General features: G+C 37.5%; 1 protein-coding gene across 2 annotated transcripts; it reads left to right on the top strand.

Annotated features, from left to right (window-relative positions):
- The first annotated feature begins 9,245 nt into the window (after nucleotides 1-9,245).
- Nucleotides 9,246-12,784, top strand: LOC103440730 (pentatricopeptide repeat-containing protein At1g08070, chloroplastic-like). Of its 2 annotated transcripts, none has more exons than XM_008379428.4 (2): nucleotides 9,246-9,521; nucleotides 10,421-12,784. In XM_008379428.4, the coding sequence occupies exon 2, from the start codon at nucleotides 10,532-10,534 to the stop codon at nucleotides 12,317-12,319; it is 1,788 nt and encodes a 595-aa protein (XP_008377650.1). In that variant the 5' UTR covers nucleotides 9,246-9,521; nucleotides 10,421-10,531; the 3' UTR covers nucleotides 12,320-12,784. The 2 variants fall into 2 exon arrangements, with proteins under 2 accessions (XP_008377650.1, XP_008377651.1); XM_008379429.4 differs by having other exon boundaries at nucleotides 9,308-9,521; nucleotides 10,414-12,784.
- Nucleotides 12,785-13,566: the final 782 nt, after the last annotated feature.

Here is a 13,566-nt window from a genome sequence, read left to right as displayed (position 1 = left end):
TTTTTTTTTTTTTCTTCTTAAAAAGGAACAAGTTTGTGTCTTTTTATTTATAAGTGTAATGTTTTAAATACGATTCGTCAAAAATAAATTTGAATTACATTATTACTAACGTATTGCGTGTCATGTAAAATACGGATGTGAAATTTATCTCAATTACTAAATCAACTGTGATGGTTGATTTTGAAGCAATTAGAAAGATTTGTTTGTGTATTTTAATTTAAAATAAAAATCAAAATGAAATCCCATCTCTCGCCTGAGATTGGGAGAGATTTACTCAAAATTTGACATTTATATTTCTAAAAATCGATTAAATCCCACCAAACTTTTTTTTAATGAACAAAAGAAAAACATCAAAGAATGATCACGGTCACAACCAGTTCTGATAGAATTAAAAATTAGGCATTTTTGGCCAACAAATTAAATTTTGACTCACAAGGATTTACATAGCGCACACCATAGGTCCTGTCAAATTACACACATAGCATGTGAGTCAACAAAGTCAGATAAGTTATCTAGAGTGGCACATGTTGACACCTGAGACATCTGTCAAACAAACAAATCAAGTACAAAAAGCGACAAAATAACTCTAATTTGATCAAATTATATCAATTTGGATCAATTTCCTAAATCAAAGATTTTTGTTCAATTAATGACTAAATTAAGTCAACTAGTCTACATCAGAAATATAATTCAATCAATTACGAGATTGAGATTGGGCCTTCCAAACTAAGCTCAATTCTTTACCTATAAATAGTAGGCACTTGTTCATAAACCAGGGGGGAAAGGAAGCAAGTCGAAGGGCCTTCGGACATCCAAAAATCTCTCAAACGTTCAAACACTCAAATACTGTTAAGGATACAATAGAACCACCAACTAAGTCTATATGTGATTAAAAGATTTCTTATCTGTTAAGATATAGTTGATAGAGTAGGTGGTTGTATCCATGTATATTGTATTGTACATTGTTTATACCATATTTAAGGCCTCGTATTTAGATCTCTTACAAATACTCGAGGGACTTAAATGTAATTATGTAATAAAGGAATAGGCAAATATGTAATAAGTGAGGAATCCTTAGTCTATAAAAGGACCCCTCACCCTCACAAATGGGAGTGACCAATTCCTAGGCCCTCTCACCCCCTCTCAAAGCTCTCACTCTCAGAGTTCTCTCCCCCTCAGATAAATACATAATCAGTGTGGACGTAGCCCAAAACCTTGAGGTGAACCACGATACATCTTGTGTTCTTTACATTTCTTGCAGATTCACGATCGAATTTACGTTGTTCCAAGACCTCCGGTTTTGTGCATCAACATACATATTCTGAAAGGGTAATGAAATCATTCTATTCAATCACCTTTCTCTATAGAATTCTTTCTCTCTCTACCTCTAATTGTTCTCTCACAGAATCATGAGTTTCTACATGGTATCTTCGCCGTTGTCTAACGACCTAGATCCACCGCTTCCGTCTTCTTGAATTTTCTCACCCTTTTCTTTTCTCCTAAACAGATCTTTTCTGCCCTAATTTCTTCAATTTCTTGAATTTTCTCCTCTAATCTTCTGGATGGCTGCGAACTCTTCCTTTCCGGCTGCTTCTTCTGGTTCTCATGTCGAGGTTCCAAATCCGTCAACTCAATCTCTCTCTTCAATTACTGTTCAGAACATTACCAGTATGGTGGCGACGAAACTCACTCGTCACAATTACATCACCTAGCTCAATGTCTTCCTCCCTGTTCTGAAGCGATTCAAGCTTTTAGGGCTTGTCAATGGCACTGAGTGTGTCCTTCTCCATTTGTGCTTGATTCTTTCAGATCTCAAATTCCTAATCTAGTGTATGAGACTTGGTGTGAACGATATCAAATTTTGATGATTTAGGTCAATTCGACCTTATCTGAAGATCTACTTCCTTTGACGGTTGGTAGAGTAGGTGGTTGTATCTATATATATTGTATTGTACATATTCTGAAAGAGTAATGAAATCATTTTATTCAATCATCTCTCTCTTTAGAATTCTTTCTCTCTCTACCTTTAATTGTTCTCTCACAGAATCATGAGTTTCTACAAATACTAGTGTTCTTCATCAAGCTCCCTTAGAATAAACAAGTACAACAGACACGTGTCAATTCATCCCACAAAAAGAAGATTTTTTTCTTTCGAAGTCGAAAGTATCCTGCACTCGGAAGGGTATAACTAATCTCCACTGGAGCCCAAAAAGGCTAAATGCATTTTAGCCCAACTCAACTTACAATTAAATGACACACGTCTTCTCCAAAGGTTTCAACTCTAAAATTACTTGTATACAAACAGATGAATTTGGATTTCCTACAATTTGACCTTCTTTTTAATTTTTAATGTAATGATTTTATTTAATTTTCTTTTTTACACAAGGATCAATTCACCTAGCAATTTAAAGGTGTTTTTTCTTTTTTTTCTTTTTTATAAAAAAGGGACAATTTGTGGCAAAACACGATTATCCATCTTTTTTAACCCCAGAGAGTCTATAAGAAATTTTACCTTACTCGTGGTCACAATCAAACAGACTCACCAGCTCAAATCATTCGAACCAAAGCCTACCATATTTTTTGTATGCTAAACTGCTAATTTGCCCAATGAACTATCATTTAACTTTCGATTTCCCCTATGAACTTTTTAATTGAAAATTTAAGAACTTAAACTGTAACATCCCACATCGCCCAAGGGAGTGGATCCTCTAAGCATTATATGTACATTTTTATCTCTACCTAGCACGAGGTCTTTTGGGAGCTCACTGGCTTCGGGTTCCATCGGAACTCCGAAGTTAAGCAAGTTCGCGCGAGAGCAATCCCAGGATGGGTGACCCACTGAGAAGTTCTCATGTGAGTTTCCAGAAATAAAACAGTGAGGGCGTGGTCGGGGCCCAAAACGAACAATATCGTGCTACGACGGAGTTGAGCCAGGAATGTGGTGAGGGCCGGGATGTAACAGAAATTTGGATGGAATGAATGAAAAATTAATAACAGGGGCAAATCTGCCAAAAAAAATTAGTTTAAGTCCTTAGTTTTCCAATTAAAAAGTTCATGGGAGAAATTGAAAGTTAAGTGATAGTTCAAGGGGTAAATTGGCATTTTATTTTTTATTTATTTATTTATTTTATTGAAGAGTGTTATTTCAAATTGGTTGTTTTGTGAAAGATTTTGTGACTCGGTGTTTAATAACCCCAAAAATAAAAAATTAAGCAAGAAACTACCCTCCCACCCAGCCCGGCCTAGGTCCAATGCTACCAGGGCGATTGTCCAAAGCCCAAAATTGAAAAGGGCACAAAAAAAAAATCCAAATAATTAGGTATAAAAAAAAATTGTCCATAACTCAAAATAGAGGATGGAAGGCAAGAACCCAAGTTTGACAATAGATGAAATGGCCTAGGTTTTGAATATTCTTGTGTGATAATTAATTGATATGTCTTAAAAAAATTTGTTAGAACTATAACTTCTGGATATTTTTTTAAAATAGTATTCGGTATTAAGGATAGTTTATCTTGATTCCTGTTGTAATTAGTCATTGGAAAATTAGTTTGTTATTGGACAATTATAGGTTAGATTTTGATGAGTTGCCAAACTATAGCTCTCTGTATAAATACCAAATGTACTCTAATTATTCATTCAATGAAAATACTTTTCTAATATGGTATCACCCGCCTTTGTCTACCGACTTCTCTCTCTTCGATCCAATTCTTCTCGCTTCTCACTGCGATCTTTCTCTTCTCTGATTTTTTGATCGATTTCTCAATTATGGTTGATCTCTTCGAGCTTCTCTCTTCAATTCAGCCATGGCGTCTCCTTCGTCGGAATCGGCTTCTCCAGTTCATCCCCTTCCGACTCCTTCCTCAAACCTTAATTCTTCCAGTTCTGCCTCCATCACGATCCAAAACATCGAATCTATGGTGCCAATCAAGCTCACCACTACCAATTACTTGACCTGGAGTGTTCTCTTTGCACCAATCTTTCGTCGCTATAATCTTACCGGCCTTATTGATGGATCTATGGCAGTGTCGCCTTAATTTCTCCTTGATTCTTCCGACAATCGCACTTAGAACCCTGCCTATATTTCTTGGTATGAGAATGATCAAAATATTCTCATCTGGATCAACTCCACACTTTCTGAATCCCTAATTCCCTATATCGTTGGTGTCAATTCCTCTCGAGAGTTATGGTCTAAGCTTGAATCGCGCCTTGTAACGGCCTCTCAGTCACACATTCATGAACTCTGATCTCATCTTCGTAACATTTCAAAAGGCAATTCCACTATTGCTGCTTATCTTCAACAAATTGAAGAGATTGATGATGCTCTTGCTAGCACTGGAGCTCCGGTTGAAGATTCTAATTTGATTTTTGTCACACTTCATGGCCTATTGCCAGAGTATGATTCCTTTGTTGATGCGATCCAATTCCGTCTTGGTTCTACAACACTTGATGAGCTAGATGGATTACTTTTAAACAAAGAAATACAGCTTGCCACTTGCAAGAAAGCTACTACATCCTTTGGTCTTTTTTTAGGCCTTCAATTCGAATCTTGCATCATCATCTGGCATTCTGCCTACATCGACTTCCAATTCTGGCTCTCACGCATTTCTTGCTCAGAATTCATCTCAATTTAATATGTATCAAGGCCATTATCAAGATCGCAATCAGTTAAACCCTATGAATTCTCAAAATAAGGGCAATTTCTCCGGCTATTGTGGCAACAATCAGCATCAGAATTACTCTTGCTATACTCAGAAGAACAATCGTGGAGGTCGCTTGGGCTCTAATTTCAGTGGCAGAAGAACAACTTGTCAAATTTATAGTTAGTATGATCATGAAGCCTTTGATTACCCTCATCGTATGAATCCTCAGTTTGGCAATTAACATTGTTAGATAGCTATGTGTGCTAATCCTTCACAGACTACATCTGTCAATGATGATTCACATAAGCTTTTTGCAGCCACTGTCAAAGCTTCTCTAGAGATTTGGCATCAAAGATTGGGTTATCCCTCTTTCAAAGTTTTAAATAAACTTGTTTCTAAGTCTAGTATTCCTCTCACTACTAGTATAAATAAAACATTCTGTTCAGATTGTGCATTGGGAAAAAGTTCAAAACTGACATTTGTATCAGCTTCTAGTGTTACCACTAGACCTTTGGAACTTTTACACGCAGATGTTTGGGGACCAGCTTCATTTCTCTCCGTATCTGGTTATCGGTATTATCTTCTTATAGTGGATGATTTCACTCGATATAGATGGTTCTTTCCGATCAATTGTAAATCTGAGGTCTTCAAAACCTTTGTTGAATTCAAAGCTCTTGCTGAATCTTTGTTAAATAATAAAGTTGTCACTTTACGATCTGATTCTGGAGGTGAATTTCTTAGTTTAGTGTTTACTCAATATCTTAAGGACCATGGTATTTATCATCAACTCTCATGCCCTCACACAACAGAACAAAATGGTTGTGTGGAATGTAAGAATAGACATTTAGTAGAAGTTTAGCTGCTTCTTATGTTCCTCATGTTTACTAGGTTGAAGCCTTCTCTACTGCAGTTTATCTCATAAACAGATTGCCTACTATGTCTAGATCCTGTCCTTGGGAACAACTTTTTAGCAAGTCTCCAGATTATACAACACTTGTGTTTAGGTGCAGGTGTTTTCCTTGGCTCAAACCTTATGTAGCTTCCAAACTTGAACCCAAAAGTAAGCCCTGTGTCTTTCTTGGCTACAGTCTCAATCACAAGGGCTATCGATGTCTAGATATTCACTCCAAAAAGATTTATATTTTGAGGCATCTCATCTTTGATGAACTGACTTTCCCAATTCATTAAGTTTCTCTAGTTTCATCCTCTTCATCCTCAGCCTATCTTTTCTTCTCACATACCTTCAACTCTTACATTCACCAAGCCCTATGTACCATCTTATCCCTCTCCATCTCTCAACCAACCTATAACTTTTCCCAACTCAACCTCTTCACCTGATATCATTAACTCCTCCCACCCTATCTCTCCTCCTTCCTCACACATATCACTAACCCCACCTCTAAACACTCACCTTATGCAAACAAGATCTAAATCTAGCATTTTAAAACCTAAAGCCTGTTCAGCTACCAAACACCCTCTTTCTTCACACATTTCTGCCGATTATCTTCCTGCTACTTATCTTGAAGCATCGAAACACCCTCACTGGAGACAGGCTATGTAAGAGCAATTTAATGCACTGGTTAACACATAAACTTGGTCTTCTGTTCCCCCACATCATTCTCAGAATCTTGTTGGCTGTAAATGGATGTTCCGCATCAAAAGAAAAGCTGATAATACTATTGACAGATACAAGGCTCGTTTAGTAGCCAAAGATTTTCATCAACATGAGGGTTTAAATTATACAAAAACTTTCAACCATTTGGCCAAACTAGTAACCATGAGGCTTCTTCTCAGACTAGCATCTTAGTATGATTGGTTTATAAACTGGTTAGATGTTAGTAATGTCTTCTTACATGGCAATCTATTTAAGAATGTGTTTATGCAGCAACCATCTGGTTTTCAAGATCCTACAAAACCATACTATGTTTGCAAGCTACACAAAAGCCTTTATGGATTAAAGCAGGTTTCTTGAGCCTGGTATGAGAGGCTTCATGGTGCACTTAACTCAATGGGTTTTCATGGATCACATAATGATCACTCTCTCTTTGTCAAGAAGTGTCATTCTTTGGTGTTTATCCTAGTATATGTTGATGACATTTTGGTCATGGTTTCATCTTCAAAAGCTTGCAAGGACACAATAGCTCAACTGAGTTCTCTCTTTCCAATCAAGGATTTGGGTCCTCTTCATTTCTTTCTTGGGATTGAGGTAAAAAGGTCATAATCTGGTATTTTCATTTCACAACCCAAGATATATCCTTGATTTACTTACCAAGACCAACATGGCTGGTGCAAAACCCTGTGCTACACCTCTTAGTACATCAAAACTGGATCACTCTTCTCCATTGCTCTATAATTCAGAGGAGTACAAATCAATTATAAGAGGGCTACAATACCTTACTTGGTCTCGACCAGATATCTCCTTTGCTGTCAACTTGGTCTGTCAGTTTATGCATCTTACTTACAAGTAGTTAAAAGAATATTGTGATATTTGAAAGGCACTCTTGATTTAGGTCTCTGGTTTCCAAAAACTTCAAGTTCACTCACTGTTAATGCCTTTTCAGACGCTAATTGGGCATGGTGTGATTTGGATTGAAGATCAACTGGAGGGTTTTGCATTTTTCTGGGGAACTCGCTTATTAGTTAGAGTGCTAAAAAGCAACCAATAGTGGCTCACTTTACCACTGAAGCAGAGTATCGATCTCTTGCTAACATTGCTGCTGAGCTTTCTTGGCTTTGTAAATTGCTTGTTGATGTTGGTGTGTCACTCCCATATCTTCCAAAATTGTGGTGTGATAACATTTCTGCGATTTCCTTAGCCAAAAATCCTTTATTTCATGTAAGGACTAAACATGTGGAGATTTATTATCATTTTATCAGGGAAAAGGTCATCTCTAAAGCTGTAACTGTTTAGTTTGTGTGTTCACAGGATCAAATTGCAGATATCTGCACTAAATTTCTGTCCAAGTCTCGATTTCTGTTGCTCAGAGACAAACTAACACTTTAGTTGCCTGTGTTCAGTTTATCTTGATTCCTGTTGTAAATAGCCATTGGACAGTTAGTTTGTTATTGGACAGTTATAGGTTAGATTTTGATGAGTTGTCAAACTATAGCTCTCTGTATAAATACCAAATGTACTCTAATTATTCATTCAATGAAAATACTTTTCTAATATTCGGCAGGTAATTATTTTTTATGAAACTACGATTGCATGTTCTTATGCATTATGCATATGATCTCTTAAGTAGAGGGTTACCCAAATTAGGCATTTAATTAAGGGAAATTGAGCATAATATGCACAACCGGTGAATTAATTTTAATATGGATCAGTAAAAGGCAAAAAGAAAAAGAGGGAGGCGGAGGAAGAGAGATTTTTCAGTATAACTGTCACACGAGATGGTACACTACATGTCTCTATATAAATGATGGGTTATGTGTGTTAAAAGGTTAATAACTTAAAAATTAAAAATTTTCACCACTTGCATAAAAACATGTGGTATACCATCCGTATTCCCGTCACAACTAAAAATTTCTGGCGAAGGAAGGTCTTTGCAGCAAATCACTCCAGACAAGTGCATTGGAAGATGAGAATATTTTAGATCGATTTTATGGTGATTGGCTTCTTCCGTGAGGAGAATCATATATATGACGATTCAAATCCAAAGTTTAAGAAAATTGATGCTGCTGCTGCTTTTGTATCCCAATATGACAACAATGTTAATGGGGAACAATGATGCTTAATTAGGTTTTGGTTTTAGGTGTAATTAAGTTTTAATTTTGAGGGTAGTTGGGTCTATTCAAATGAATTTTTGGCTATATTTGAATGTTATAAAAAAAAACTGATATCACATTAAAAAATCTCTCCACTTTGCTACCGTCAATCTCTCTCTCTCTCTCTCATTGAAACTGGGCCGCATGATTTACGGACCTCTCATCACAGCCATTGAAGCCGGCGACTTCTGCGACGACGACCTCCATCACCTCCATTGAGTTGAATTTCCTAGTCTTTCGTTACCTTTAGGAATCAGGTATGTTTCACTTTGCAAACCCTCAATTGACTTTTCGAATTTATTTCCCTAATTTGTTGTTCCCGTTTTTAATTGTATTGTCATTCTAGGGTTTTTGGGAATTTGGGTGTGCTGTACAGATTATAAGGGTGTATTTATCAATTGTTGTTACATGTTTGCTATTATAACTTAATTAGGGTTGAGAACTATAATTTTGGAAATGGAGAAAAAAAAACCCCTAAATTTCTTTCCAATTTGATGGATCAGATGCTATCATATTATGTTCATATAATAGGTTCAATGAAATGAAAAACCGCATACCCACTAACATTCCTTGGCTTCGTAAAAGGGGAATCTGAATAGCCTTCTGCATCATACAATGCTTGCAAAAGGAAACCCATTTTCTCGTGTGAATACAAAAAAACTTAAGCAAAATCAACAACACCAAAACAATGTAAAAAATTTCAACAAATCCAGTAGCTTCACTTACAACAAAGGCTACAACATTTCTCATAATTTTCCCGCATTTTCCCTCAGCTTCGACTGGTTTCGGCCATCGTTAAATATTTCTTTTAAACATATGTTTCCTTATTTAAAAAAAGACACATTTTAAACTTTCGAATTGGGCTTCAAAAAACTCATGACCGGCCCTACTCCCACCCCGACCCACCCCCATAACTCCCCACCGCTGGCCGCCACTAAACTCTCTCTCTCTCTCTCTCTCTCAATCTCCGTATCCATCCGCTTTTCGTGCTGTCTTCCTCGTCGGTCCGGGAAACCAGTTGAAGAGTTCTGACCATACTAAGCTGGCGATAGCACTGAGCAAGAGTTCAGAGGCTACCAAGTTGAACTCTCAGCATCTATTCGAATCCTGGAGGTTTGTAATCTTTCCTTTGATTTCAATTGTTATTTTTTTTCATCCTCTTCGATTGAAACCCTAGACCAGTAAGCGATGCAATTTTCCCCCAATTGATTGTTCTAGAAATTGTTTTTATGACGTGAAATAAGGTAGTTATCTTAAAATCTTTCATCTGTTTCGCTTTTAAGCATTTGATTTTTGGTTTATTGACAGAAAATTGTTTCTATTGATCTACATTAGGAAATGAAATGGCCATCAACCTATGCTGAAATATGAATTATTTATTGGCTTATATCAAATTTCGTAAAGAACCTTACTTTACTCCCTGGCTAAACCACTATATGAATGGTTTAGGCCTTCAGGTTAACTTGTAGCCGCGGAATGTTGCGTTGGTGAATCGTTGCAATATTGAAATGCATACATTTGTTAACATGTTGTGTCCATTGACAAACTCGAAACATCCAATTATCACCATACTAGATTGTTTTGGTTTGAAGTTGGAAGTCATTGGATATGTAATAGATGTGTAGTTTTGTTATTAGAGCTTGCTACAACTATTCTACTAGTCGCTCTTTTGCTAAAAGTTGCTATTTCTTTTTCACATTGCATACGATAAATATGATCAATTTTTTCAGGTTAGCATGTTGAAACAGATTTGTTTGCTTTTGGTTTTGAGTAGTGTAAGTGTTTATGGGGAAGATGAATTGTGTTTCATCACTAGTGCGCCCCATGAACGTCGTTCAGAATGCTTAGAATGATTTTCAAGGCTTCTTAGGATTACAGTTTTATACTACATTCTTTTTTCATCTTCCTCTTTCGGCCTTTTCCGTCACTGACTATTAGCAAACGTCTCTTTTTTTATTTATGTTCAAATGAGAAGAAATGTATTCTGATTCTTCTCTGTCTCAAGTTTTCAGGCTGCTCAGGAAGGAATGTGCCTTGGACTACAACATAGAGATATGTACCTTGGACTAAGAAAGCTGCGTACCCATAGCTACTCCAAAACTTAAAGCCAATGCCGGAATTTCATGTGTGCTCATTTTGTCCGACCACTCCTCAGAAAACTTGAGCCTGTTACCTCTGCCCCATTTCACTTCTGTCCCAAGAATTATCATTACCTCTCCTTTAACTACTTTTTAAACTCCTGCTCTTCTCTTTCAAACCTCAAATGTATCCACGCTCTAATCTTCCAACATGGATCCAACCAAAGCCTCCTCCTCTCAACAAAGCTGGTTACTTTGGCATCTTCATTGGCCCCTACTATGGACTATGCACGAAAACTCTTTGATGCCACACCTGAAAGGGATGTATTTCTTTGGAACACCTTGATTAGGGGTTATGCTGATCAGGGTCCTTGCCATGAAGCCATAGTTTTGTACAGAAACATGCATCGCAGTGGGTTGTCACCTGATAACTACACTTTCCCTTTTGTGGTTCGGTCCTGTGCGGTGCAGTTGGCTTTGAGGGAAGGGAAAGAAGTGCATTGTAATGTAATTAAATATGGGTTTCATTCGGATGTGTTTGTTCAGAGCGCTTTGGTCAGTATGTATGCACAGAGTGGAGAAACTTTGGACTCAGAGATTGTTTTCAGCGAAATGGTTGTGAAGAACATAGTTTCTTGGACTGCAATGATAGCAGGGTATGTGCAAAATGGGTTTTATGAAGAAGGGTTGGGTGTTTTGCGAGACATGGTGGCTTCAGATACCCAACCAAATGTTGTAACGCTGGTCAGCGTCCTCCCTGCTTGTGCTAGTTTGGAATTTTTGGATTTAGGAAAATTGATTCATGGTTTTGGAATAAAAGTTGGTGTTGACAAAGATGTAGCACTCATGAATGCTTTGATTGCATGTTATGGCAAGTGTGGGAATCTTGACACTGCAAGATATTTATTTGATGGGATGGCAGTAAGAAATTTGGTCTCATGGAATGCAATGATCGCTGCGTATGAACAGAATAATTCAGGGACAGAGGCAATAGAACTCTTTCGCAGGATGCAAACTGAAAATGTCGAGTATGACTATATCACACTAGTCAGTGTTATTTCCGCCTGCACTAGCTTGGGTGCACTTAACACTGGGAGATGGTTGCATGAGCTCATTCGAATGAAAGGCTTTGGAACCAATGCTTCAATCACAAATGCACTCATTGACATGTATGCAAAGTGTGGCAACATAAACCTGGCCAAGGATGTATTTCAGGGGTTGCCTCATAAAAGCGTTGTGTCCTGGACATCTATAATAGGGGCTTGTGCTTCTCATGGTCACGGTGATGATGCTCTCAGGCTTTTCTCTATGATGATAGAACAGTGTGTCAAACCAAATAGTTTCACTTTCACTGCTGTTTTGACTGCGTGTAGGCATGTGGGTCTAGTAGAAGAAGGGAGAAAGCACTTTGAGAGCATGATCAAAGACTACTCAATTTGCCCTGGTTTAGAGCACTATGCTTGTATGGTTGATCTTCTGGGTCGAGCCGGCTGTTTGCTAGAGGCTTATAAGTTTATTGAGAGGATGCCTGTTGATCCAGATGTGGGTGTTTGGGGAGCTTTACTTAGTGCTTGCAGGATACATGGCAATGTTGAGCTCGCCGAGCTTGTGACAGCACATCTGTCCCATTTAGATACTCAAACAGTTACATCCTACGTTCTTATGTCAAACATATATGCCGAAGCCCGTAGATGGGAAGATGAAGCTAGGTTGAGAAACTTGATGCGAGAAAAGGAGTTGATGAAGTTACCTGGGCAAAGTTCTGTTGAGGTGAATCAACGATTTTATACATTTCTATCAGGTTCAAGATCCCGAGCATCTTGTCTGAATTAAGTAGATGGTTTTTGTCCCTAAATGATGCCCTTCTAGTAGACCTGTAAACGGGTCGGGTTTATTGGGTTTGGGTCGGGTTCAACCCAACCCGTTAAGTTAACGGGTCATCTAAACCCAACCCGTTAAGCTAACGGGTCGTCCAAATCCGACCCGTTTCACCCGTTAACATCCGTTAATAATAATAATTATTATTTTTTTTGCATAAAGTTTATTTTTTGTTATTAAGATTTTACTATAATTACTAAAATATTTTCAACTAACGGGTGCTAACGGGTCCTAATGAATCTAACGGGTCTAACGGGTTGATTCAAAGTGACCCGTTATTTAACGGGTTCACCCGTTAGCGACCCAACCCGTTAAACATCCATCCAAATACAAATATTAACGGGTCGGGTCGGATCGGGTTAACAAGTTGGGTTCAAAATGCCAGGCCTACCTTCTAGCAATGAAATTGTGCTTCTTGATTGTTTGGTTGTGTTACACATACAGTATAAAAGTTAATCGTTAACCCAACAGTGACGTAAGCTAGCGCCACCAAGCGCTGCCAATCATCACCTAGTTATGATTGATTTGTTGTGACTTAGGGCTGGTTTGGTATTGATGTGCTTTGAAAAAAAACTGCTGTAAGAATAAGCGGCTGTGAAATAAATCAGTAGAGTGTTTGGTAAATTTTTTTGTAAAAATGCTTTTGGAAAAAAAAGCAGTCTAATAGTGGGTATTTTCATTAAAGGAGCACTGTAGCTCTGTGTGCTTTGAAAAAAAACCTGTTTTCCAAAGCTGCAAATAGTAGCTTCAGCTTTTTCCTTTGATTTCAGCTTATTCTCACAACAGCTTCCAAAATAAGCCTTTTTTTTCTTCAGTTTACCAAACACCTAAAACCCTTACAGCTTTTTTTCATGGGTGCTTTTTTTTTTAAGCACCTTACTCCCAAACCACCCCTTAGTTCAGATGTATGAGTAGGTCCAATCCAGATAATTTTGTATCTGGCTTGCTATAATTTATGTGATCGCTTTAGAACCGATTTGAGGTCAGTGCACTCTAAAACTATTTAAGGCTCGTGGGGTAACCTTAAACATAAATAACTTACTTGAAACGAAGTTAAGAAACTATATTAATCAACTTGAATAAATATTCGATGGACCTCACACGTTATGCGTGTGTAAATATAATAATTTAAGATCACCAAGATCAATTCGCCATGCAATTTTTAGGTAAAGGTTAAAACTAAATTATTATCATGTGAGTGC

This window comes from Malus domestica, chromosome 17 (genome assembly GCF_042453785.1).
Source record: "Malus domestica chromosome 17, GDT2T_hap1".
Classification (NCBI taxonomy): domain Eukaryota; kingdom Viridiplantae; phylum Streptophyta; class Magnoliopsida; order Rosales; family Rosaceae; genus Malus; species Malus domestica.
This window is presented reverse-complemented; position numbering and strand designations above follow the sequence as displayed.